This window comes from Ananas comosus, linkage group 2, assembly GCF_001540865.1.
Source record: "Ananas comosus cultivar F153 linkage group 2, ASM154086v1, whole genome shotgun sequence".
Classification (NCBI taxonomy): Eukaryota; Viridiplantae; Streptophyta; class Magnoliopsida; order Poales; family Bromeliaceae; genus Ananas; species Ananas comosus.
In genome coordinates this window covers 17,068,687-17,096,104 of record NC_033622.1, presented here as the reverse complement: position 1 = coordinate 17,096,104, position 27,418 = coordinate 17,068,687, and the positions used below count along the sequence as shown (strand labels likewise).

Sequence of the window (27,418 nt, the reverse complement as noted above, 5' to 3'; positions counted from 1 at the left end):
TTTAAAAAAAGTAAACTTGGCTAGCAACATGAAAGTATGAAACTACTAGACTTCCACTTTTAGGACCTTAAGTACCGTCCATTAATTCTTCGCCACTTCGATGGTCCAAATATTACTCCTATGGGGAAAATATAAGAGAGATTTGCTAATCTATAACATAACATACATGAATTCACAGTTTCGAAACAGGTGGCGAGCATGGAGGCGCGGGCAGGGGCGAGCGCGGGGCGCGGGCAGGCGGGCGCGCGTGGCGGAGCGCCGCGTGGCGCGGGCACGCGGGGNATTGATAGAGTTTAAATTAATTTTATATTTTATAAAATTTAATTGCGAGAATTGTCAAAATATCGTTGACTTGCTTAAATCTAACATATAAAGAGTTGGATAAAAAAAATTGAAAGATTGGATTTACACTTTCATCCTTAAAATAAAAATATAGGACGAATAACACTTTAATCCCCACATTTTAATGTATTATGATTTAAATAATGAGGTATGTGATATTTTTATTCTCAAATTTTAATTAGTTGTTTATTTTTCGGTTGTTTATATTATATAATTTTTTAACTCTTTGTTTTGTTATTTTTAAATTTATTTATTTAATTATTTTTTTCTATGAAATCGTTCCGCCGCAACGCGCGGATACTTAACTAGTTCACCATTAAAAAAGAGTTCACGAGTTGTGCGCGCATGAGAAAGAGAGAGAGCACCACAAACAAAAAAGGATCAAAATGGGTACAAATGATGCACAACTCAGATTGCTACATTCGTTAGACGAGCAGAGCAAAGGTATCGGAACCAAACAAAGCTGGACATCATAAACAACGACAGTTCTCTCCGAATTTTATTTGCATGACTAAAAACAATACAAAAAAGGAAAAACCCTTAACAATTGAAAAACATAAAATCCAAAAAGATCAAAAAATATTTAATGAGTGACAGTTGCAACGGATTTGCGTTGTGGGTCCGGTTCCTTGTTCAGTGCGTCCCAGTCAATCTCCTTCAAAATTCGGAGTCTCTCATCCAAAGGCACAAAACCTGATTGTGGATTAACTGCTCCGCAGAGACCGGCTTTATATATCAGAACAATACTGCCCCCAATATCTGGGCCATGAAGCTTCCCCGTCAGTAATACTCGAAGAGGCATAAATAGAGATTTTCCCTGATAAGTAACCAAGAAAAAAAAGGTTAGAAAGTTAGGTGTTTAGCATTAAAAATCCAAGTTAATCATAACTGTGACTATAGTTTTCTTATTTGGTTGTCTTTTAAGCATAGGATGCATCAGGATTACAAATAAGTATTCATATTATTATTACTATGCACACGCATGCATGTGGGCATCTAGGTGCATGTATGTATACATAAAGCTAAAGATTAGCCAGACAGCTATGTCAGAGTATGCACGAGAAAGATTTATGTAGCCTAAAATCATTCCTCCAATTACATTTACATAATGGAAAAGAGGAGGAAAAGAGGAGGAAGGAACCGCAATTTATTTATTGTAAAAACAGAATATACTAAACTTAGTAACAATTTAAAACTATTTCTTTAACAAACTAGAAGAGAGTATTTTGCCATGCTTCTAAAAATTACCTTCCGATTGAGTAACTTGCCAAAGCTCTTCACCCATTTTTTCCAACCAACATGCCCTTCCTCCAGTGCTTCACGAAGCTCCCCACTATCGTAAGCAGAAATCAAACTTGCCGCTACCTCGGAAAGCTTATCTTGTACAATGGGTTTGCCTTCTTCACTGAAGATTGTACAATTTATCAAACCTGAGTACTAAATCAAACTTAATTTACCTAAAGAAAACCTCAGCAAAATAAAAAATCGATCATTTGAGACGGTATAGCTATGAGGCCAGTCTCATTTTAACCAAAACTGGTGTGTTTGTGAATCAAGTAAAAACAAGCTTGCGTCGAGATGAAACAAAGGCAACATTTCAAGCTGTATATAAAGTATATGCTCAGAAAAATAAGAGAACTACATTCTATATGCATCAAAGTTCTACACACCTGCTTAAAGTAGAGAGGACTGGATAAGATAGCAAATTAGATAAGGCTGTGTCAGCATCTGTTATCAGGTCGATTCCGTCCTTCAACAGTTCGGTTGCATCCTGCACTTATTGTGTTGCAAGAGTTAGAATTCCGTCCTAGGATTTTCAATTTCAGATTAAATTTTATTGGAAAAGTCTGCAGTAAGTTGAGGAAATACTAGTTACGCGTACATATAATATGGGAGTCATTAAATGTATGATCTTGCAGTGGCATAGCACCATTTCGTTGTGGCTAACCAAGAGATAGAAAATTATATGTTTGTGGGGTATATATATTTGTGTTTGTTACTACCATCAGTGCAATTCTTTTTTCTACAAGGCATACATTTAGCCTACTGTCTTAGTCCACCTCAAAATATGGGATCTGCATACTATAGTAAAATTGAACATTTGAGGTGAGGTTGTTTCCACTATTTCTCTCTTTGATCAACGTGTGCTCAAAATGTAAGCCCGGGACATCTAAAATCTCACTTATCATTACCTAGGTTATAGGACATGATAATTCCTCTACTAATAGTTAAATGACTTGCACTGTTACATGCAAATCTGTGCTATGCAAATAAATAAATATTGTGCAAGTACAAGGAGGAGGTAAGAGATAAACATAACTTAACAAGCGTCAAGTAATAAATTAAATAATGGACGCACTATGAAGAGTCAAAACAAATAAGAAAAATTCCAAGCCTGCTATGTATATGTGAAAAACCTTGACAAAACTGCCTTCCGCTTCGAGGAGAATGCCAGTGCGCTTCCACTGATCTCCGAAAATCTTGATCAATTCATCTAAAGCAAGGGATCTTAAATGTTGCCCGTTCATCCATCTAATCATAAAAAAGTAATATGTCACAGAACCAGCAAATAAATACTTCATAACTTAAAGATCAATGCATAGAAAGTTCAAACCAGTCTATTCCCATTCTTTTTCCCAAGCATTCACCTTAGCTTTGTTGAATCAAAGATTGCCCCACTTTTATTGACGCGTTCTATCGAGAATTTTTCAACTGTAAATAGAAAGAGCACAGCTCTCAGTAAATATTGATATACAATGAAAAGAAAACCTCATATTCTAGCTTTTACAGCAATAGGAAAACTAACCAAGCTGATCAATGGTGAAGAATTCATTTTCTGTACCGTCCCCCCAACCCAAAAGAGCTAAATAGTTTACCATTGCTTGAGGCAGGTATCCCATCTCTCTGAACTGCCAGAGAAAAAGGAATGCATGCGTACAAGTATCAGATACAGGATTTTACGGTTTTTTCTGTAATTAGATATAGGATTTTGTAAGTGTTTCCAGAGAATATCATCATTAACTACCTGCCCTACTGAAGTTGCACCATGGCGTTTCGACAGTTTACTTCTATCTGGTGCAAGAATTAGGGAAACGTGCGCAAAAGAAGGCATTGGAAATCCAAGTGCCTACAGGAAAATATTAACGATGATGCCAATTTACCCATCTTTACAAGAAAGCCAGCATAAATATTTACAAAGGGAGAAACAAAAGAGACAAATAAAAAGAAAAAAAAAGAACTGACATTGTAAATAAGTGCTTGTCGCAAAGTGTTTGGCAAATGCTCCTCTGCTCTGTACAAGAAAGGGATATAATGAAGACCCACATCAGATATTCTACGCGAAAACCCAAAATAGTTTGACCAAGCAGATACTTCAGTTATGTGAGTATACTACCTAATAACATGGGATATACGCATTGTAGCATCATCAACAGTGACACAGAAATTGTATACAGGTTGACCATTGCTTCTCATAATGACAAAATCACCGAGTGTGTCTAAGCTCCAACTGACCTTCACAGAACTATCAGACCAATAAGTAAATTTATATGAATACAACTATAAATATGAGCCATAAGCTTTTAAGTTGAATAAGTAATAAAGGATATTACTTCTCCCCGAATAAGGTCACTGATTTTCAGCGTCCCTTCTTTGGGCACGCGAAAGCGGTAAGTATATGGTGTTCCTTTCACCAACTCCTCCTCTGTTTCTTTTTCTGAAGCAGTTGCCCACTTTCCTGTATATACTGGAGGCAGCTGCAGCCGCTTTGCAGTTTCCTTCATTTGTTCAAGTTCCTGGAGAAAAATAATAGTTTATAACTAATAAGTCAAAACTATAAAACCTTGAAGAAAGACAAAATTTCGCCTTTGGGCTCACTAACAATCTTTGGTATTTCATAGAGCATGTGGAAGGCCCTTTAATCCAAAAAGACTTAAATGTTTTAATTAATTAGATGCTTCTACAAATGATTTAGGTACATCCATCTTTAAGGAAAAAAAAAAATAACAAAAGAAGCAACTCCATACGAATGAAATTTATTCATCAAGCAATGCACAGAGAATTGTATAAAAATTATAATCTACAATCTTCGTAGGCCACTTAAAGGACAAGTTTATATTGCATAATGGTTGCATTTACCCAATCAATTTACCATACGGAGTTTTGTGTGTCCAGCTAATTTCTATGATGCTATACCGAGCAAAAATGTCAACTTCGGAATCACATACCAAATTACCTCATTAGAGCAAAAACAACGGTAAACAGCACCAGAATCCAACAGCTTAGCAGCATATTGTTTGTAAAGGGAATTCCGTTCTGATTGCCGATAAGGACCATAATCTCCACCAACACCTGGACCTGAAAATTCATCACATGATACTTTTCATCTTCGAATGCATGCAAGTAACACAACACAAGTTTGCTTTCCAATTTCTAGTTAATAACAAAAAAACACCTTTAATTGTAAAGGAAACAACAGTTCAATCTTATCTTTAAAGGGTTAGGCAATGAGGCAACAAATCACCTTCATCCCAGTCAAGACCGAGCCAAGAGAGATCATTCAACATTGCTTCCTCCGACTTCTTAGTTGACCTCTCCAGATCGGTGTCTTCAATTCGAAGTATAAATCTTCCGCCCTTGGACCTATAAGTAAATATTTTCATGTAGTAAAAATCTACACAGTACGCACACGAAAAAAAAAAGAAAGCTAATTTGACCGAAATTAGAAATGAAAAACAGGTCCTTTCCATGAGGCAAGAAAAAATTGCAATTTGCAAGAGGAATGTGGACTACAAAGCTAAACAGATAAAGGAATTTGAAGAGAGACAGCTATACTAGATGCAAGCTAGTTACATACAGGAAATCATCTTGCCATCTCCAATTTTAGCAATCAACCTTTGCTTTTCACTTGTAATATACACCAAAAAAAAAAAAGGCACATGCTGATGCCCCCTCCTATCTTTGGAATATAAAAATTATTACACAGGACGATTCGTTCGTAGGGAGTAGTGAATCCACGTAGAGTGAAGAGCCAAAGACGAACCTAGCGAAGAGGTAGTTGAAGAGCGCCGTCCTAGCACCGCCGACGTGGAGGTTCCCCGTGGGCGACGGGGCGAAGCGGACGCGGACCTCGCCCTGCGCCGCCGCGGCGGCGGCGGAAGAGGCCGAGACTGCGAGGCTCCGCCGCCGATGGGCGAGGTAGGGCTTCGAAGCGAGTGGCGATCGGAGAAGAAGAGGTGCGAAATCGGGAGAAACCCTAATTCGGAGCCATGGCGATCCCACGAGACCCGCCATTTTGACCACGGAAGAAGAGAAGCAGCAGCAGTAGCTCGTCTCACACCTCACCTGCGCTCTCTTCTTACACAATTGAGAGTATGCGATGGAGATAAGGGTGGCAATTCAACCAAGGGTTTCGGCCTCAGCTCGTGTTAAGCTCGGTTCTAAGCTCGATTAAACCTGGCACCAAATTAAATAAAAGGGTTAATTAAATACCGGTGCCGCAAATATAGTAAATTATAAATATATTTATTTAAAGTTCAACTTTGGATTTCGGTCTCAGCTCGTGTTAAGCTCTGCTACGAGCTCGGTTAAACCTGGCTCCAAATTAAATAAAAACATACTTGAATATAGTAAATTAGAAATATAGTAAATTATAAGTACCCGCAAATATAGTAAATTATAATTGACCCTAAATAAAAACACACTTGAATATAAATTTTACTATAAATTAACCATGTTGTCACGGATGTGATAATTTTTTAGTCCCGCCAACTTTTTGGCCGAATTTTGCTAAGTGGGCAGCCAAAGAGATACTAAACTAGTAGACTTTTTATGGAAGATGAAAGGTTATATAGCTGCGGGATTTAATAGCTCCAAAACCGCCGGCAAAAATTGAAGGATCATTAGCAACCCTCGGGATCACCTTGCATTTATTAGGCATTCATGAGGGCTCATTACTATATAATAGTGAGTGAGTTAATGTGTACTTAATGGTGATTTAGCATAGACTAAATTCAATATATTTTAAGCCTATAAATTGTGAGGATGATTATGGCCAAACTTAACAAGAAGAGTTGTGTAAGAGACGTTGTGTATTGTAATTATGTTTTTCTAAATAGTTGCGTTCTTAATTTTTTTTTTTTTTTTGCAACCTTTGCTTCTCTCTCTTCTATCTTTTTTTGCATATTTACTCATAGGATGCAGAGATCTAGACTAATAATAGGGAGTTAAACTTGCTCATTATTAAAAAATAAGGCGGACGTTGCACGAACTTTGTGAGCAAAAACGATAAGGCCGTGATAATGTGGTCCTCAAATTATAAAATATGTGGTATTTTAATAATCAAAATTTAGTTTATTATTTTCTTAGTTTAAATTTTTATATTTTTTGTAATTAAGTTATAAAATTTAATTTAGTTGACAGTATTATTGATAATGCAATAATAATTAAAATGTTATTTTCTTTTCACAGATACGTCAATATTTCATCGATAAAATTAGTTATAAAAATTTAAAATTTTGAGCCATAAATTATAACAAACTAAAAATTGACTATCAAAATATCATGTGCCGCATAGTTTAAAGGCCAAATGTGCATTTCACCATAAATTTTAGCTCAAAATTAGTTTCAAATTAAGCTTGAGCATAATTTTCTTGATAAGCCTCGGTTCGAGTAGACTCGAGATTATGTTTATATATATTACATGCCTAACTTGTAAATATAAATATAGTCAAGGGATCACAACAAAAAATTCTTAGCTTTCAAATGATTGAAGAATTTAATTGTACTATATACTCTACGGACTAAAAATATAAAAAGAGTATTATTGGCCATTGGCTCCAAGGAACAGAGATTGTAAAAAAAAAATCCTTATGCTATGGAATCATTTTGTTTAGGGTAAAAACGTGGAGGAAACTACATAGAGTAAAATATTCAGTTGAATGGTTTATAAAGTTTCATATTCTAGCTTTTATTAGCATGTATTGAAAAAGATACTTTTCAGACGTAGAGAAAGTATGCAAGATGTATTATACAACTGCGAACAGATCAACCATCAGTTGCCTCTTTTTATTCTTCTTTGTTTTTTTCTTTTTTGAGATACTGTACTACCTAGGGCTGTTTTATGAGTTTTTTTTCTTCTAAAAATAATTTTTTACTGAATCAACAGCGGAATATAGACATTTTGATCACGATATATGTAGAGTTATATAGGCGCTCAACAGAAACTCCAGTTGCATGACTCCATTACTACAGTTTAATAATACCAGTACATTATCAAACACAAAGGAGAAGAGATGGACTATATATATATATATATATATATATATATATATATATATATATACATACGTTAAGACTGCATTACTAAATTTCCGTATAGGTATGTATATGCCCCTGGATGGATTTCTAAACGCTAACTTTCCTGCTGGCTTACGCTTTCGGTTCGTCCAGCAGCTTACTGCTGCTGCTGCTCAACGGCAAAGTGCCGCTGCTATTCACATCCGCAGAAGCTCCCCTGCTGATGAGCGTAGCGTCGTCAATGACGCCCTTCGCCGCGCTCTTCACGTACACGCCGATGGCATTGAGGTGGAAAGAATCGTCGCGGCCATGGAAGCCGGCGATGCCAGTGCTGCATCGGAAGTCGAAGGGCTCGCCGATCTCCCTGCCGTACGGACCGTAGGTAGCTCCGTCGGCGGTGCCAAACTTAAGCGACCTTATAACCTTGCAGAAGTTATAGGGTTCCTCCTCCTCATCAGGGAATAACAAATCGGGATCCCAGCACCATGAGCTATAATGCCCACTCACCCAGGTGAGAGGACTACTCAAGGAAATCTGAAAAAAAAACATTCAACATTCGTACCCTGTAAATGAAGTTCTGAAACTCAGGGTACAATAGTTACCATATATCGCCATTCGAATTAATAGAAATTAAAAATTTACCGTTATCTAGCAAATTCGACGGTCGGATCCTTCTGCGTCTTTCGCCCCTGGATCAAAATGTCTAGACTCTAGATCCGCCGGTTGATCAAGTAAAAACTGATTTTCAAAACTCATAAAAACTTGTTTTTTTAAGAGCTTCATCATGTCGTTAATCTGAACGCATAATTATTAAGAACAACATAGAAATTTACTCTTACTACTCCTCCTCCTCTACTTTATTTTTATTTTTCCTCTAATGCCTTTTGGTTATTCGATAGAGCATATTTCTAACCCATTAGCTAACTGTTTAAAAGTGGGAAGAGATAAATTCCACGACTAGGCAGAAAATTCATAGTGGTGGTTCCGACACTAATATATTACTCAAAAGATTAGTAAGATAATAGAAAAGATAATAGACGCGGACGCGGACGCGGACGCGGACGCGCAGGCGCAAAGAGAAGAGGAGAAAAGGAGAAAAGAAAAGAAAAGATTGAAAAAAACAAAAAGAGAAGAGATCTAAGTTGCTTGCTTACGAAGTCGAAGTTGCCGTCGGTGCCGCCGTGACGGCGAGAGCAGAGAAGGGTGCCTTGGCGCTCGTAGGTGGTTTGAATGGAGTAGACGATCGGTCCGTGGCATATGCAAATCTCCCTCACCTCACCCCCGGCGCCGTCGTCCCACTGATTCCCGTCGTCATTCGATCCCTTCCCATCTAGCCTGAAGTAGATACCTCCGTCCCTGCACGACAATGCCGTCGCCATCTCTCTAGATCTTTACGATCCTGCGTGCCCTTTCGAACCCCCAGTCGAGTGGCAATTAAGGAGAACGGAGCGGCCCTTTCATTTTCTCCGTGTGCGTGCTTTGGGGGGGGAAAAGCGCATTCCGCTCTCCAAGGAGAACAATTATTGCTCGCGCGTACGTGGTCCCCATTTGTCACTCAACAGTCAACACTCAAACTTCACAACTAAGCAAAGTCGAGCGACCCTATAATTTAAATTTTATTATGAATTATCGTTATATAGTGTTGTGTTTGGTTTCACATAAAATTATAAAAAAAATAATTAGGTGAAAAAAATATTTTATTTTATTTATGTTTGATTTGTAGAAAAAATAATAATAATTTTTCACGACGATTGTTTGATTAAAAAAAAAAAAATTATAATAAAAATTATTATATACTATTTTATATTATTAATATATAATTATTATATATTATATATATTAGTATTATAGTTTATATTTATAAATAAAATAATTAAAAATATACTATGCAATAATTAAATATATAATATAATATATAATTGTATATATTTAATATATAAAATAATTAATAGATATAAATATTATATAATAAATATATTTTATAAATATATATATATTTTTATATTATATAATATATATATATATATAGAGTGAGGCTACTATTTATCGGAAGCATGGAGCCTTCCGTGTTCCAGCTCGTTTTCGATATTGCGACTTTCGAATTCGTCATCGGCTTCGTTAAACTTGATCTAGAGTATTTGAAATACTAAAAATAAATTTATAATTTTACGATATCATTTGCCTAGTGATCGAATGGGCTTAAAATCAATATAATTTCAATGGCCGTAGTGGGCCTTTGCAAGTTAACGGTGTAGAATATCCAAATCACGTAAAATTTTGTAGAAAATTCTTTATACTATATAAAACAAGATCAATATCTTTGATTTAATTTTAATATTCATATTATTACATTTTGTAAGATTTTTATTTTCAGCCGTTGATTTGAGCCCCTTCGTTCACTAGGCAAATGATATCATAAAATCATAAAATTTATTTTTCTAGTCTACTTCAAATATTCTAGATCAAGTTTAACGGGCGATCGACGATTCGAAAAGTCGCAACATCGAAAACGAGCTGGAAGCACGGAAGACTCCGTACTTTCGATAGCATAGTAACCCACTCTATATATATATATATATATATATATATTATATATATATATATATATATGAGTAGGGCTAGAATACTTGTAAAAGTATCATGGGGGTGATACTTGTGTGTTTTTAGCCCTTGGATGGAGAGATGTGAGGTTGAGATGATAGTGGTAGGTGGTGGTAGGTGGAATAGTGTTTGATCCAAGGCCTATTAGTAATCAAAAAGTAGATCCAATGGCTAAAAACACACAAGTATCACTTGGGTGATACTTGTAAAAGTATTCTAGCCATACTATATATATATATATATATATATATATATAAATAAAGATGGGGGAGGGAGGTCACCCCACCCAGTAGACCTCTTTCTCGTGGTCCACGAGGTAGAGTGCGCCTGGTGGACTGCGCACCTGTGAATCCCGCCTTTTTTAAGCCGCGAAAAATTGTTAAACCTTCGTTTTCCTCGTAGTCGTAAAAAAAAATTTTCAAAATAAAATTTTTACGGACAAACAAACGCTCAAAATTGTAATTTTTCATTGAAGTTTTTTTTCCCGGGCCATTTTATAGGTAACCAAACAGGCCCTTAACAATAACATTTTAATTCCTCCGGGCTGCAGCGCTGATGTAAGTATGTAACTAAATTTCCAGGGGACAAATGTAAAGAGGTTTTACGCTCCATTCTTAGCCGTCCACGTTTTCAAGGCGTAGATCCCGTCCGTTCAAAAGCTGGTCGATCGCACAATGGAGGAGAGCCCAAGCGACCAGGTGAGAACAAGAAAGAAACGAACCTGTTTTACACCTCCCCTCCAATCTCCATCGCCTGCTGCTTTCGTATTCCCTTCTTCGTCGACTCCCACTCCCCACAATTCTTTTATTTCAATTTGGGCATTGGGGGTTGGGGATTTCAACGTCTCCCGCCAATGATCGAAGCTATTCTTGGATCTAATCTACATTTCTTGAAGCGAGAGATTGTTGATTGCTTGGGCATTGTTTCTTGATGCAGTCTCGCGGGCTTTGATTCTTCAATGTAGCACGAAAAGCATGGTGACTCTCTCTCTCTCTCTCTCTCTCTCTCTCTCTCTCTCTCTCTTCTTGCTGCTGTTAATTTCTCGCAAGATTAGGTGCAATCGGTGGAATCTCTTCCATGTTGTTAACTTCTCACAGATTAGGTGGAGTTGGTGTTAAACTTGGTGAATCAGTTTGCATTGTTATTCGTCTGATGATTCTATGCGTTCCTCTTGATTGAGTGCTTGGCATTATGTTTGTTCTGCTTATTTCTCCAGATGATCTTTTTTTTTTTTTATTCTAATGAAATTCACATTGATGATGTGTTAGATTTACATTATTTGATTTAGTGCCATAACTACATATTGTATTGGTCAATTTAATAGCCGTTCAGTAAAAGAATAGGCAGCGACATATGGCGTTGCTCTCTTGCGGTGGCTATCATACGTAAACCAGCGCGAGCTGTGTTCATCTTCAATAAATCTGTCTGCTATACACTGTTTGAGTCTAATCAAGCCGCTGTTTGTACTACGCGAAAGCAAGTTTTAGCTTTTCTTTTAAGTCATTGCAAAGTGCAGTAGTAGTACTCCAATAGAGCAGAATGATATTTTTCTCTCTGTTCAAATTCTTGCTTCCTTTACTTCTGGAGATTGCAAGCGCAGCACTAATTCTTGAACAAAGAAGAACTAATCAGATTTTGTGCTTGCGAATAGTTCTCTATCTAGCTCATTTTCCATCATTATTCAATTAATATTCTATAAATTATAGCCTGTTTGCCCTTGCATGTAAATATCTCCCTCTCTTATCTACTGCGTGATATAAACATGTTGATAATTTTTTGGGTACTTTTGTCTTCATGTCTACATAGCTTATAATGGATTTTCTGTATTATCTGTTGTCGTTACATAAGACGGTACATTATCCATTTCAAAATTATATTATCGGGGCATTCAAGCCACCATGTAACATCTCAATCACATTTTCTGATGGTAAAATTTGAAAGCAGGTAAATTTCTACTAGCGTTCTATGGAAAGATTGTCATATGCTTAATGTTCAAGCTCTCAAATTTTTTAATCTTCTTTAATCTGATATAGATTGCATATTCTCTTGTGAGCAGAAACAGTTGATTGGTACGCGACCACCTAAGCTGATGTTTCAGAATATTATGTGCTTGCACGTGGTGACAGACTGCTATTGTATACAAGAAAAACACAATTTTTTGTTTTCTCGCCCAATAAGTTCTCTTTTCTTCATTCAAGCAACTTCTGCACGCTCTGTCAGGCTAGATATGGACTGTAGCCCTATTAGCTGATGCGTGAAGTCTTATATTGTTAATGTTATATGTAGCATAGTTTCCGATATGATGTTGTTTAGTACACGACTTTTTATACAATAGGCAAAAGCCATTTTGGTATTAAAAGGAAATTAAAAAATACTTTTATCCTGGGGGTAGCTGCTCCATAATGGTGCAGTGGTAATATCTCTGCATTTGGTAGTGTATTATCTCATGGAAAAACAAGGTGGTCACAATTAGAAATTTACTTGTGGTTTACAGTCTGATCCAATATCCTGCATTCCTGCAATCAATTTTAGCTAATTCTCTTACAAACAAGAAAACTGATGTCAGTCCATGATGAATCAAGTACTTGTGTGAACCCATTTCTTTGTACCAAAGCTAATTATTGGGAGTGTTCCCAGTTTGGACTCTGTGTGGCTGTTGGAATTTGCAGCTAGAGCAGCTTTGCAAATACCTATGTAAATCGGCACAATTTCTTGTTAACTAAGACATGTAGATGTATATATTCACATGAGTGATGGTAAATTTTTAATCCTTATTTTTAGAGTGGAGACCTATCAAGCAGATCAAAGCACTTTGTGCTACTTGGTTTTGGCTTATATTTTAACATGGTCTTTTTCGTTGGCTTTTAACTATTTAAACAAAAATATTTTCCTGTAACATGGTCAATGAGCATATAATCTTCAATATCCTGTTCCTGAATTAATTAATCCATTTGATCTTGTAGGTACATTTTAAAGGTGATATTCAGTCGAAACTATGCCGGCCACATTGTGGAATATCAGGATTTCTGCATAAGTCTTGATTTACCTTGACTAATTCATCCAATCATCTGCTCATTTTCCTTTGTTTGTTTTCATTGATCGAATGCTGTCCCTTGCTGACTTGGAAGGTTACTGCATTCAACAAGAGTCTTTAGACTTTTGGGGCCTGTTTGTTTGGGGAGGGGGGAGTGATTTTCGACGAAAACTGATTGCTTCTGTTGTTTGGTTCATCGTAATATTACCACGGTCGAAAGTCCAGTTCATCCAAAACACCAAAATTGATTTCGCTCTTCCATGAGACGAAGTCAATTCCGGTGGACTGAAGGAAAGGATAATGGGAACTTAATTATGGTGATGTTTAGGGTTACTCTCTCATGGGGTGATATTTTGAGTAATGCTAGTTGTATTTCATCCAAATATATTTAATTATAGAAGTAATTAATTTTTTATTTAGATTGCATGTATTAAATATGACGAAGTTTGGTTAGTTAAGTTTCGATATATCTTTTATTTAATTTGCACACTTAAAAAGCGATGAAAATTAATATGTTAAATGTTAATAATTCTTTAACTTTAGAATTTTATTTGTTGCATTATTATAATTTATATACAAAAAATTAATATAATTATTTTAAATTTCATTTTATAATTGTATAGAAATATAATTACATTATTTTTTTATTTATTGTAATTTATTATTTATTAAGTTAGAAAAGAGACAAAAGTATCATGTAGGAGGTAACTTTACCAGGGTGAGGGGAATGAATAATTTTCGATGAAACAAAGAGAGGAAGTGGAGAACTGCACTTTTTACGTTATTCATTTTCTGCCAAACAAACAATAGAATTTCACTTCCACAATTAGAAACAAACAGCGGAGGTGAAGTAATTGTCACCTGAACTCTAGTTCAAACTAAGGTCTACTTTAACTTGAAGTCTACTTACATTGAAACAAATAGGCCCTTGGTGAAAGATTTAAGTTGGAACTAATCTACTTTCCGTCTATTGCAAGTTGAGACATTTGACCTAGAATCCTCTTCCTTCCATAGTTGCTTCTTAACACATTCATTCTGCTTACCTACATCATTATATCAATATCGATGCTCTTGGTTAGTTTCATTTTTTCTAATTCGAAGCTAATTAATAGCTGAACAACATCACAGCTCTTAAGCATTCCATGGTGATAGTGACTTCCTTTTCTGTTGAATTTCTGACCGGGGCTGTTGATCAGCTATCTGATCTGGGATGGAATTGAATCATCTTGAGGTTTCTTTAAGAAACTTATTGTGATTTCTCAGTAAAATTATGTATTGTATATTACGGAATTGCATCACAGTTCATCTAGGATTGCATTGAAGTGGTCTAAGAGCAAATTCCTTCTTGGGAAATTGCTTGTGTAATTGGAAAATTGTTTTTGTACAGAAGTAGACAATATATTGTGGGAGTTGTGTTAACTCTTTTGTAACTGTTTTGTCAACTATGTTGAACTTCAAAGTTTTTATTTGGCATCCTCGTGTTCTCTTATGGTTTGATTAGAGCAGGACTTCACATAATCAATGTCTCCTGTATGTCGTGCATTTACACTAAAACAGCATAATATAAATGATCGATGTACTCTACTTGATTTCTTTGCTAATGGCCGTGAGTAATGGTATAGCTTGTTTCATGGAGCGTACGCGTGATCATTTAGTTCTTCTGTTGAGTAAAAAACATGGAGCTCGAGATCAGACGTCGGGAATCTGCTTGGGTTGGGGCCTAATACTTAAGTTGAGACTGAAACACTAGCCAAGTTTGAACAGGTGGATGGTGCTCCTGTCAAAGTTATCTCATTTTGGACTTGTGCTTTAAATTATTCTGCATTCATGCCCATCTGGTCTTTAAACTGTGGTGGAAGTTTGCCTTCTTTTACGTCCCCCGAAGTTGCCATTAATTTTTCTATTCCGATTTATGTCACTTTGCTGCAGCATTCTAAGGACCTGAGAGTGATTACTTTATTGACCTAAGCTCCTGCAACGTTTTGACGAAGCTTCTTAAGCGCAAGGTCTAAGCTAGTTTGAGGCTTGTGTACGTAGAAAGCTAGTAGAGAATTTATGGAAACAGTTACATTTGATAATTTAAAGCTGTTCTATAAAGCATTATATCGCCCTCCATCTGAGCTAATCCGCAGGCGAGTCAATTCCCATACGATTGTTCTTGAGCTAGCCCATACGAGTTGATTCAAGCGGCAAAAAATTACACTGTGCCGACCTATACAAACTTCCTGAACTTCGGGTTTTGCCCGTAAATGGCACTGGGGATTTGTCAAGCTTGTCGGCTTTCTCACTCATCACCCTGCAGGCTGCAGCGCACCAGAAAGGAAGGGATGCCGTGCATTCCGTACATACATTGGCCAAGAGAGAGGTGCATATATATATATATATTTGTTTGCGTCTCTCTCTCCCCGCTACATTGAACGTCTTCAGCTTTTCTCAAGTTCTGTTTCCGGATCTTTTAATTTGCTGCTGCAAGGAAGATTACAAAGTATTGTACTTATTTTTTTTTAAAAAAAGTTGTTTTCATTCCGTTGAAAGCCTTCTCGTTGACTCCTCCGGGAAGTGTAATAATTTATATAAAAACCTCACAAAACTAGCTTGCTGATTGTTGAAGTCTCTCAATCACGTGAATATATAAATGTAAAAGATTGACGGTAACTGTTTGGTCACGTAGATATATTTTGTCGGGTATTAATGCGCAGTTAGGGCGGGCGTGTTCTTTCTTCTCTTCTCTTCGACTGGGGGACTTTCTGGGAAGGAAAAGAAAATTCTCAAGAAGTCAAGCCTTGTAAGGGCTCAAGAAGGGTTTTCATGATAACAAAAGATTCGGGAACCCAAAAGAAGTTATCAGAGTAGTCTTCTTGGCCTCGAAAGCGAAACTTTGGCTGGTTAAATTTCCCGCCCCTCCCCCCGCCGCCCCCCCTCACTCAAATTTTTTTTTTTTTAAAAAAAATTCCTGTTTTTGCTTTTGTTGAATTTTTTTAGAAAAAAAAAATTATCCGCTTTATTTATTATTTTAAAAATAAACTTAGATAAAAGTGTGAAGTAACTATATTTCAAAATTGAGATCTCAAATGTCAATTATTAATTTTTTATCATTTGTATTAAAGGGATGGCGGGTGTTGAAAAATTTATTTTATTTTTTCTGAAATTATTTTATTAATAAAACTGGTAGTATTTATTTATTTATTTTATTTTATTTTTTTTGCGCTTGAGGAACTGATGCAAAGCACCTACAGCTAAAGGCTAAAGCCAAACAGACCTTTTATTTTGAACAGGGGAACTCAAAAGAAAGAAAGAAAGAAAAAAAGAAAGAGAAAAAGCAAAGGATGATAATGTCGTTTGTAGGACCAACCGGAGTAGCTCATGAGATGATGAAAGACGAGAGGGGGGTGGGGTGTCACATGGGCACTTGTCTTCTCCCATTGGACGTCAAATCCCATGCTTTTCCCACCCATTTCTTTAACGAGCGAAAATTGAAAATGATTTACACGTAAGCAAACACCCCAACCCCCCAACTGGCCAAACATCGCGTCCATCATATCTAACCGGGAATATGTTTGTCTAATTTAATTAGAACGGTTTATTTCCCGGTTAAATTATCAAAAGCAAATGCTTTGTGGCCATGCAATATATATATATATATGATAATGATGATATTTGTATTAAAAAATTGTTGGTATATTACCTAACTAATATATATATATATAATAATAAAAATTTTAAAATGCCTGTATATATATATAATTATATTAATTTTAATTTCTGCCAACTTATTTTATTTATTTTAAAATGTTACTTTGATGTAAAAATTAAATACAATATTAATTCGGATCTTAGCTAGTCTCATTCATCAATTTATTTCGGTAAAACTTTCAATCTAAAAAAACTATAAAATATCTCAAATTTTAAAACTTTGTAAAAGTAAGAAAGAAATATTAAACTGAATTAAAAAAGGGTAACTGAGCTGTAGGCTGAAAAATATAGGAAAGTATTTTCTCTATAATTTATTTATTTATTTATTTTAATTTGATTTTTTTTTAAAAAAAAATTAATTTGGATAGGTGAGGGGTATATATCCGGGTATGGTATCTTTTTGTTCGTGGTTTGGTACCTAACCGAGAGGGGGCGAGCACCTACGCGTGACTTTTTCCCAGGATAAGCCTTTGATTTTCCCCCGCCCTTTACTTCTTTTTCCTCCAATCTATTGATTTCCGAGGCTTTTGCTAAAGACTTGTTTAACTCTCGTCCTTTTCTCAGCTGCCCAAAAGATTCCACTCCATCATCTGAATTATTATTATTATTATTATTATTATTATTAGATCGAGCGAGTGGGGTTTTTCTCTCTCTCTCGGGAATGCATGTGTGGCACTATTCGTGCCAATATATATATATATATGTATACATACATAAAATAAAATAAAAGAACTATTAAATAGTATACTTTATACCGGTATAAATATACTTATTTATGGGATAAGCTTGGTGCTCCTAGTATAAACATACTTATTTATAGGATAAGCTTGGTGGTCGCTAGTATAATAATGTCACGCCTAAAAAGTCAGACTCTCGCAATAATATATTACGGCATGTAGTATTCAATATTGTCAGGTATCCATCGCGAAATAAATTACATGGAATGCATTTTTGTCGACAAACTAGTCGCCGTGGAATCATTCACAGAGAGCAAAACTTATTTGTTATTATTAATCCTCTTGCGCATCAATGTGCATTTATGATTACCAAATTGCTTAATTTGGGGAGAACATTTGCTACGTTCATACGCGTATTATTATTCAACAAAGCGAGGAGATGTTAGGTTGGACTACCAACTTGGCCTGATAAGTTTGAAACAACAGTCAAAGCCTTTAGCTTTGTATTAAAGTTTTAAAGCTTAACAGGTGGCATAGATAAGGATGATGCCACCACACTCGCTCTACAAACTTAAATTATTACATTAATTTTCGTGGGGATCTCATATGACTTGCTTAATCTTTCTTTCTCATCTTTTTCATGGATCCCGGCCGGAATCCAATACGAGAAGTCAACCGGGTCGGATGTGATAACATTAATTTCCTGATTTAAATCTGATATATGTTTCATTTATTTGAGAAATCCGGTTTCATAACTTAAAGTTGGGTAGATTTTTTATTTTTTTTAAAAAATAACATACTATCCGCTTTATTCATTAGAGTGATAAATTAAATTACAAGAGTGAGACAGTATGAATCTCAAGAGTACAAAAAAAAAGGGCAGAATTCGAACTATATTGTTAAAATAATAGTCACCATTCAAACAACTAAAAATCGAAACATAATTATAGATTTAAAAATAAAAAATTGTGATTATATATATATATATATATATTTCTGCTGTAGAGATAATGATTAGAAATTTTGAAGGAAAACCTGCTTGATCGAGATACACATGATTTTAAGTAGAGCTTTATGGTTGCATTTGTTACAAGCATCGTGATTTTTTTTTTTTGTTTTGCTTTTCCTTTTCCGTAAAGAAGTAACATCCAAGAAGTGAGCTAGTGACTCTGGTCCCTCACATAGACAATTTGGTCCCTCAGACAGAGGAAAATTACTCAGACCGGACGATGGCAACTGGTAATTAAACAGTATCTGAGGGTCTTAATGTAATTCATTACAATATATGATGGCTCTTTTCATTTTCTATTATTATGATGGGTGTGAAAGCAAATTTGGTCTGCTTTAGCTGCCTTTTTACTCGCCCAATTTTTAATAAAAGCCCCTCCTTATAATATAAAAAATAGAAAAAAGAAAGGAGTGTAAAGAAAATCTATAAAAAGTTGAGGAGAAATATATTTTGGGGGTTGGGATTTGCCCTAATTTCTCCGCTTGTGTGTGGTATTTGGAGACTCTTTGGGTAGCTCTCCGACAAATGGTGGTAGGGTTTCTTTTTTTTCTTACCAAAAGCTTCTGTTTTTTTCCTTCTTTTTTCTCGATTTTTCCGTTTTTCTCAGCCTTTTCTCCTAAATTTCTGTGATTTTCGGAAAATTTATGGTAAAAATTGAAAAAAAAAGGAATTTTTGAGAGACGAAGATCTCTAATTTCTTTGATTTTTGTGCTTAGTCTTAATTAGGGTTTATATTTTTTCTTGTTAATTTTGTTCTCGGGTTAGGATTTTTTTTTCTTTTTTTTCTTTTTTTTTTTTTTTGTCCTTCCCTAAATTACAACTACAATATATTATTGGTAAAAACATAAATAACTTATCTAAAGTATAAACTATTTTGATTCTATTATCTAACATCTTAAAATTTTGATTTTATTATTCAATATTTTAGTTTTTTTGATTTAAGTAATTTAATGATTCTTTTAGTTAAAAACTTAAGTTAATTACTTTAACAAATTTAATCATAGCNTTTTTTTTTTTTTTTTTTTTTTTGGTCCCCCTTCATGCTCCTCGTTACTGTGGGTACTGTAAAATTGCTGGTTGTGATGCTGTAGCCGCTTGCGTTGTTCTTTGTTGTAATTTCCGTAAAAAAGGAAGCGATTGGAAATCGCGGGTGTTAGGGTTTCCTGGAGTGGGAATTGCTGGGTAATGGTGTGCAGAGTCTAGTGTGTGAGCTCATGGAGGTGAGATCGGAGCAAGGGATGATGTCGGGTCGGGAACCCTTCAACATGACCATGCAGAAAAGCCCCATCCAATCGCAGCCGTCGATGCAGAGCATGCGGCTCGCCTACGCCCCCGATGGGACGGCCATCTACAAGCCGATCACAACGGCCTCCTCCCCGTCGCCTCCGCTGTACGGCCCCGCCGGCGACGGGACCTCGCCGACGCTCTCGTCGCACGGGCTCACTATCAACATGGGAGGAGGAGGAGGAGGAGGAGGAGAGCCGGTGAAGCGGAAGCGCGGGAGGCCGAGGAAGTACGGGCCCGACGGCGCCATGGCTCTCGCTCTCGCCCCCGCTCCCGTAACATCCGCCGCGGCGGCTCATCCGCCGGGCGGCGGTGGCATGTTCTCTCCGTCCTCCGGTGGGGCGGCGGCGGCCTCGCAGGGCTTGATGAAGAAGGTGAGGGGGAGGCCTCCAGGTTCGGGCAGGAAGCGCCAGATGGCAGCTTTGGGTAATCCCCCTCCACCTCCTCCTCCTGCTCATCATCATCATCTATTTATGATTGCTGCCTTTTAAATGCCATGGCTAATGAGTTGGATGGTTCTTTTTGATGCAGTTGTTTATGTGTTTTTACTACAGTAGGTTGATTATTTGAAAAGAGAAAAAAGAAAAAAGAAAAAAGAGGAGGTTTTGATAATGTAAGAGAGAGTTTACTGTTGTCAGAGTGCGGGGTTAAAAGCAAGTTGTTTGTTTGGATGAGCTGGAACCTCGAGTATTCTTGGTAGATCCAGCATGGAGGGATGAACTGCTAGGAAATTACCCTTATGCCCTCGGTTTCTTGTTATAACTAGCGAATGCTGGGCGTTTTCCAGGATTGGTTACCTGAATTAAATGACAGATCCAATGAATTGTTTGTCGAAGTTTTCCCGAAAGTGTTTGTTACTGTTTTGTTGTTGAACGCATGAATCTGCAGTGCAAGTTTAAAGCTTTCTTCTTAATTGGCAATGACGTGTTAATTGCATGTTCGAACAGATAATATATTGATCTGTTTTATCGGATCAATACAAAAAGCTTAGGCTTTTTGTGTGGTTTCTTTCTTCCTTCTGAAAGTAAACTAGTAGTGTTGGATTTACCAACTCGCAGGTAATAGTTGCCTTCATTTCTTAGTTATAGAATATAGTAAAATAACTATATTGGTAGGTCCTCTCTCTCTCTCTCTCTCTCTCTCTCTCTCTCTCTCTGCCCAGTTTACAACCTTATAGGTAAGTCCTGATTTTGAGATGTCGTAAAGTTTGGCTTTAATTTGCTCTCCCTGCCTTGTAATTTCCTGAGTTTTGATAATTGCATGCTATTTCCTCGAATTACATAATTAGTGGCAGAGTTTCCTGAAGAAATAATGAATCTATTTATGGCTTTATAGTTTTCATCTTTTGCTGTAAAACATTTTGCAGGATCAGCTGGGATTGGATTTACACCCCATGTTATTACGGTGAAGGCTGGAGAGGTATGCCAATCATATGTGTAGTGTTTTAGACTATTTTTTATGTTGGGAAATCTGCTGCGACACGCAAGTACTGAAGGCTTCTGTATGTGTCTAGCTTTGTATGTAGCTTCTATTTTTTTTTCTTCCTTCATGTTTGTTTAAGTAGAAGGGGAAAGAAAAACATGCTAGTGTCCTAGTGACTTTTAACTTGCCCTGGAGTGCAGCTACCTTTTCCTCAATTTTAAATTGGGGCTACGTTTTTGCTTCTATAAGCCAAGCTAATGCTATCCCCAGTTGATACTATTTATTTTGGAAATAAATCTATATCTTGTATATCAGTTTCAACTTCTCTCTTCTAGATCATGTACTTGCAAAAAAAATAATGTGCTAATAAAATGCTCGGACTCATCTTTTCAGGATGTATCGGCAAAGATTATGTCATTTTCTCAGCATGGACCACGTGCAGTTTGTATTCTCTCAGCAAATGGTGCTATATCAAATGTTACACTTCGGCAAGCTGCAACTTCTGGTGGGACTGTAACCTATGAGGTTTGTGCTTTGAACTGATGCTGATGAAATCACATTCATTTATTAAATTCTCCATTATTGTAAAATTATAGCTTCTGTTTTGAACTTTTGCTTTTTAGTTGATGGCAAGAATTTTCCTTTGCTTGAAAGCTATTGCCTATTTTGTTGAATTTCATAGTATTTTATGATGGAAATGTGTTTTTTTTCTTTTGTCTGCGTTTACTACTGTTTAGGATTTCGGGCTTAAGGGGGGATGCGGTGTTATAGACTTATTGTCCGCGTTTACTATTGTTATAGTTTCTTCAATATTTCATGTGCAGGGCCGGTTTGAGATCTTGTCGTTGTCGGGCTCATTTCTTCTATCGGAAAGTGGTGGTCAGCGTAGTCGAACAGGCGGGCTGAGTGTTTCACTGGCGGGACCGGATGGCCGTGTCCTAGGGGGCGGAGTTGCAGGTCTTTTGACTGCGGCATCACCTGTCCAGGTCTGTTTCTTCTGTATTTTGGAGCTAATTCATACTGGACTTTTGCATGTTCTTTGCATGTTCTTTTATTCAACCCTAGATTCGTTTTTTTATCTAGTTCCTTATTTTCTAGTTGAAATTTGTTAGATGTTAATTTTGATTATATTTCTATCAGGGAAGTTTTAGCTGCCTTTTTCCCTCAGAAATCCTTTTTTTCATGTCTTTGTATTTATTTATACTTTTGTGAAAGATCTGGGAAACGGTGTTGCTTCTTGTTAGTTACTACTTACCCTGATGAAACGCAGCATTTTATGGAATACACATTATAACCTGCAATTTGTCTTCGTAGAACTTGGCACAATTTATAATCTTCATGGTTCGACTTGGATGGCTATAATTTTTCAGGTCGTAGTAGGGAGCTTCATAGCTGATGGAAAGAAAGAGCCAAAGCAGCAGAGTAATCCTTCAGAACCGGCGTCTGCCCCTGGGAAGTTTGCCAGCCCCTACGGCGGTGTTGGGCCCGCAGGGGGCGGTAGCCCGCCCTCGAGAGGCACACTGAGTGAATCCTCAGGCGGTGGCCCGGGAAGCCCGCTCAATCAAAGCACCGGCACAATGAATAATAGCAGCCAGCACGGATTATCCAGCATGCCATGGAAATAATTAACTTATCCCTCCTCACCTCATATAGATCGTCGGCATCTCCGGCGCACCGAGAAGCCGCCTTTCCTTCTTTCTCTGTAAACTTTAGCTGTTGTTTTAGCTGGGGAATAGTCAGCGACTTCCCTTATCTTTGTAGCCGCTTTTTTCGCTCTAGTGTTTAAGGAGATGAAAACTTTAGCTCGTATGTTTCTAGCCATGGTGTATTTCTTCTTTGCTCATTAAGGTAGGATGATGGTTATTGCTCGTCTGAAGCAGTTGTATTGAAACGTTCCAAGTAACATTATGTCTCTGTTCCGTGTAGTTACTTGTATCTATCTGAAATTCCTAGGAAGAGCACATATGGTGATTTTATTACTATTATTTTTGCTCCTCTAATACTCTATTTTTGGAAAGTATTGGAGACTCGGATGCCCAGAAATGGCGGTGGAACTGCAGAGAAGCGACTGTTTCCGCCAACATTACGAAAAAGAATAATGAGTGATTTTATTTTTTTGATCGCCTAAAGTATTAGAGCGGATGTACACTGACAGAACATAAAATCTCTATAAAATTCAACAACTCTTTCTTCGCTTACCATGCAAACCTGTACTCTGCAAGGCTCTTACAGGAGGACATGATTTGGAAACAATAGAAACAAACCAAAGAAGATTGGAACCACCATCGGCTGAAAATGTTTGATAATCTCATTAACAGGGCGAAAGCAATTGATTTGCTAGTTTAACATCCTATTTTGATCTTCCGAGGATTTTCTTGTGCTTGCCATCCTGATTATAACCCTGGGCTATACATTCCAGGGTCGCAGGGATGTCAATGGTTGGCTGGAAACAGGAACTGCAACTATCTCTAGCATCAACAGGCTCCCCATATTCTCATTTAAGGGGGGAACAATAATAGGAGAGCTCATCAACAAGGGAACTTATTATTTTCCAAAGAAGATTCGATTGACAACATCAACTGGTAAGGCATAGGCAGGATCAATAGGCTTCAGTCCAGGATATTCCAGCAGAGAAAGCCCTGTTTTTAACAATTCATATTATTAGGCCTTAGGCATGAACCAAAAATAATCTAAAAGAACGGAAAAATCGTCGTGACATGGTGCAAGTCTTGAGTACATAAAGTTTAAAAAGACTGAGGAAATTTAGTACCTGCCACCCCAAAGTAGGTATGGAAAACATCTACTGCATTATCTGGCCTATCTGAAATACCTCCATTTTCCCTATCCTGTATTACGCGAAAAATGTTGGAAAAAGAATCCGGAAGGTTCAGTTCAGATGTAATTAGCAGCTGCTAAAATGGGTGTAATAAGAGGAATTAACAACCTGGCAGTTTAAAATGAATGCAGCCAGCTTCTCCCTATCGATCCAGTGCACTCTGTCGATCATTGTCAAGCTTGATAGGACCCACCAAGAATAACAAACCTAAGAAGATAGAAATTGTCTTAGTTGATAGAATGGAGAAAGCAACTTCAAGATCTACCTACGAATTTAAGGGTTCAAAGAGGGTCCCACATCAGCAAGCTTCTCGGGCCGGCCATTTAGTCCACCATCTTTACACTGGCGCTCGCACAGCCACCAGCCGAGGAGGTCTCTATCAACATGATGCAGAGAACCAGTGATTGCAAGAGCACCAACACAGCAGAAGACTGCCATTTAAATGTTGAACCAATTTATTTAGAAAATTGACAAGTACTGGAGAACAGAAAAAGAATACATGAAGAAAATGATAATTTCTAACAACGGTTCTAGTCTAGTTCCTCAAGTTTGATCCAGATTTCAGTCACCTGCTCACAGTATTATTCTTTAACAATTCAATCCATAGGTTCATTGAGCATAGTGATCCGCTAGCGTGCCGTCTATGGAAAACACCATGTCGAGATCATCAATAAATTGAGACCTCAAGAGAACAGCCATATTATTCAAACTCTAGCGATAAATGCTTATATGGCTAGTATTTTTTTTCAGACTGTAGAGACAAGGTCTTAACTGTTACCAAGGTCAAAATTCATTAACAAATTTGCAAAAAGGGGAGCCATAACTGAAATTGGGTCTGAAATATAGGGGACTACATATTTAACTAACATTTGAATAATTATTGTCATTTCTGTTGGTTCTCCGAATAATCGAACTATCCCACTGATTACATATACCATGAACTGCTAGTACTAGTGTGCATAGTTAACTAAAGAACGGAAACATGCTACGTGTTATCTTAATTAGGTGACAACAAGGTTGAACATACTCTGCCCAGAATGAGACTCCCCTCCAGGTATAGATCCAAATCCACCATCCAAGTTTTTGCAGCTCACAATATAATCTACAGCCTTTTCCGCATTAATTTTATCCAGACGATGCAGTAACGAGAGACAGCATATTGCACAGTATGAGAACCTATGGACAAGGAGTGCTGCATTAAGTGCTTCTGAATAAGCTGTGAAACTGTGGAAAAACAAAAAGGGAAATCTGATAGCAAAAGCACTTTACCTAGTGTCAACTTCACCCCAGATATCGCCAGAAAAAGACCCATCTTCATTCTGTAGCCCGGCAACGTCTGAAGTGTTTTAAGTGAAACAACAGAGAGAAAAAGTTGAATCCTTTATTGACCAACATTGAAAAAAGCGGAAAATAGATGAAACTTCTGTTACAACTCGATGAAAGCCAGTTCAACAATAACAGACAAGAATGTAAAAATGACGAGCTGTGGCAGTAACATATTCGGTGAGCTTAGATCCAACCACAGTTAAAGAATCATCCAACCAAAGTGAAAAAAATTGTGTTTACATACATAAATTTCAAATCAGAAATACCTATGTTGGTGGATGTGCATGAATTCGAGAAAGAATCGTTAGTGATTAGCTTTTCTCCATCACTTACATTGATCAACAAGTTTAGATTCCAACATGTAAACTATATAACATCAACACAGAACCCTATTTTTTAACATAGTCAGTGCCGAAAGTAACTCCAGACGAAAGTCAAAAGCCTAATAAAAACTTGGATCAATATACTGATGGCATTCTCACGGTTCAGTCACTGTTTAGGGTTTATCGATGTCATATATGCCAAGCAATATTGAAATATTGATTAATCCAAAATTACACACAAAACTTAACCGCTGCAGATCATCAAAAATTCACTAAAGACATTAAAAAAGCTTCCTCAGATTCCAAGACATATAATCCACAAACAAGGATACAATCCGAGACCTTGTCGATATCCAAAATATCGAGGCGGTCGAAGAGAAGTAAGATCTGGACAGCACTGAGAGTGTAGTGCAGGTGCGCATCATGCCCAACATTCCCACCGAACCCACCTGTAAATTAAATACACACACACACAAAAAGCACAAACACGCCCCATGTAATGATTCTCTTCCCAATTAGAACAAAACAACCTAAAAATTGCTCTTTTGGGGCCAAAATCTGATTTTTTTTTTTTTTTTTTCGTTTTCTGTTTTCTCTGAGATGGGACTGATTTGGGGATTTACCGCAATCCTGATCCTGGCAACTCATCACCCACGACACCACCTCGTCCGAATCGACTGCCTCGATCTTGCGGAGCAGGTCGAGAGTGGTGAGCCCCCAATACGCGCCGTTGATTCGGAGATGCTCCATCAGCAAGGACTCGAAATCGTCCTTGCGCTGAGAGAAAATTCACAATTTTTTTTTTTTCTTCCTCTACCAACGATTTCAGATAGAAAGAAGAGATGCGAAGGGAAAAATAATAATAATAATAATAATAATTAACCTTCTCGACGGAGAGGATGTATTGGACGTGCTTCTCAGCCTCTAATTCCCCCATGTCGAACCCTGATGCTCCACACGAGAGCGTCCCTCGTTTCCTCCCTTCCTCCTCCTCTGCTGCTTCTTCCAAGTTCCAACACGGAGAGGTCGAAGCGGGCGAGGAACGAGCGAACACGGGGTGAGTTCATGCGACGAAAAATCGGGCCGGGGCAGGCCGGGCTGGGCCGGGCCTGGTTCAGAATTATACTCTCAATGACTCCGAGCCCGGTCTAAAATGTCTGGGCCTGCCCAGATGGGCTGAAGAATAGGCCCAGCCCAGTCCAATAGTTTGCGATTGAAGATATGCACAATACAAATATACAATGCCTAATGTATTTTTATGTTTTCAGCTAATCTGTTATGTAAATATCTGGCGCATGTTATGATAATGTTATTTTATATTTTAGGAGACGCACAAATTCTTGATGTCTTTGTGGTACCTAGAGCACTTTTACAAAATCATTCTACGAACGAAAGCGTCGGTGGCGGGGACTAGTATGTGGAGTTGAGCTAGAATAATTTTACTAGAAAGAAAATATATCAACAATATTTATAGTTATTTTCTTCTCTAGCTAGCAGACCAAAGCACTTGTAATTTTTTATTACAGTGAAATCTTTGGTCCCTCTTCAAAGACCCAGAATATAGGCTTCAGAGCC

General features: G+C 37.2%; 4 protein-coding genes across 4 annotated transcripts; 1 reads left to right on the top strand and 3 right to left on the bottom strand.

Moving 5' to 3' along the window:
- Positions 788 to 5,780, bottom strand: LOC109706634 (glutamate--tRNA ligase, chloroplastic/mitochondrial-like). Its single transcript, XM_020227574.1, has 13 exons — positions 5,384 to 5,780; positions 4,865 to 4,983; positions 4,577 to 4,698; positions 3,954 to 4,136; positions 3,737 to 3,855; positions 3,586 to 3,634; positions 3,368 to 3,469; positions 3,149 to 3,251; positions 2,991 to 3,054; positions 2,760 to 2,874; positions 2,013 to 2,113; positions 1,591 to 1,747; positions 788 to 1,159 (listed from the first exon to the last, which is right to left on the bottom strand). The coding sequence occupies exons 1-13, from the start codon at positions 5,632 to 5,634 to the stop codon at positions 926 to 928; spliced, it is 1,719 nt and encodes a 572-aa protein (XP_020083163.1). The 5' UTR covers positions 5,635 to 5,780; the 3' UTR covers positions 788 to 925.
- LOC109723875 (agglutinin-like) lies at positions 7,553 to 9,159 on the bottom strand. Its single transcript, XM_020252371.1, has 2 exons — positions 8,793 to 9,159; positions 7,553 to 8,172 (listed from the first exon to the last, which is right to left on the bottom strand). The coding sequence occupies exons 1-2, from the start codon at positions 9,015 to 9,017 to the stop codon at positions 7,771 to 7,773; spliced, it is 627 nt and encodes a 208-aa protein (XP_020107960.1). The 5' UTR covers positions 9,018 to 9,159; the 3' UTR covers positions 7,553 to 7,770.
- Positions 19,789 to 23,340, top strand: LOC109723860 (AT-hook motif nuclear-localized protein 10-like). The gene is made up of 5 exons (XM_020252351.1): positions 19,789 to 20,362; positions 21,303 to 21,355; positions 21,752 to 21,883; positions 22,183 to 22,344; positions 22,729 to 23,340. Exons 1-5 carry the CDS (start codon positions 19,867 to 19,869, stop codon positions 22,981 to 22,983), a joined length of 1,098 nt encoding a protein of 365 aa, XP_020107940.1. The 5' UTR covers positions 19,789 to 19,866; the 3' UTR covers positions 22,984 to 23,340.
- On the bottom strand, positions 23,508 to 26,888 carry LOC109723870 (geranylgeranyl transferase type-2 subunit beta 1). The gene is made up of 9 exons (XM_020252363.1): positions 26,727 to 26,888; positions 26,467 to 26,620; positions 26,176 to 26,292; positions 25,464 to 25,530; positions 25,222 to 25,370; positions 24,492 to 24,625; positions 24,303 to 24,401; positions 24,129 to 24,204; positions 23,508 to 23,997 (listed from the first exon to the last, which is right to left on the bottom strand). Exons 1-9 carry the CDS (start codon positions 26,778 to 26,780, stop codon positions 23,903 to 23,905), a joined length of 945 nt encoding a protein of 314 aa, XP_020107952.1. The 5' UTR covers positions 26,781 to 26,888; the 3' UTR covers positions 23,508 to 23,902.

Coding starts and splice junctions, on each gene's coding strand:
- LOC109706634 (XM_020227574.1), bottom strand. CDS start 5,634: ATGGCGGGTCTCGTGGGATCGCCATGGCTCCGAATTAGGGTTTCTCCC. Junction 3,055..3,148: donor CTTCACCATTGATCAGCTTG/GTTAGTTTTCCT, acceptor TTCTATTTACAG/TTGAAAAATTCTCGATAGAA. Junction 2,875..2,990: donor TTTGATTCAACAAAGCTAAG/GTGAATGCTTGG, acceptor TTTTATGATTAG/ATGGATGAACGGGCAACATT.
- LOC109723875 (XM_020252371.1), bottom strand. CDS start 9,017: ATGGCGACGGCATTGTCGTGCAGGGACGGAGGTATCTACTTCAGGCTA. Junction 8,173..8,792: donor CCGACGGCAACTTCGACTTC/GTAAGCAAGCAA, acceptor TTTTTTTTTCAG/ATTTCCTTGAGTAGTCCTCT.
- LOC109723860 (XM_020252351.1), top strand. CDS start 19,867: ATGGAGGTGAGATCGGAGCAAGGGATGATGTCGGGTCGGGAACCCTTC. Junction 21,884..22,182: donor GTGGGACTGTAACCTATGAG/GTTTGTGCTTTG, acceptor TTTCATGTGCAG/GGCCGGTTTGAGATCTTGTC. Junction 22,345..22,728: donor CTGCGGCATCACCTGTCCAG/GTCTGTTTCTTC, acceptor ATAATTTTTCAG/GTCGTAGTAGGGAGCTTCAT.
- LOC109723870 (XM_020252363.1), bottom strand. CDS start 26,780: ATGGGGGAATTAGAGGCTGAGAAGCACGTCCAATACATCCTCTCCGTC. Junction 26,621..26,726: donor ACATCCTCTCCGTCGAGAAG/GTTAATTATTAT, acceptor ATTTTCTCTCAG/CGCAAGGACGATTTCGAGTC. Junction 25,531..26,175: donor TATCGACAAGGTCTCGGATT/GTATCCTTGTTT, acceptor AAAACACTTCAG/ACGTTGCCGGGCTACAGAAT.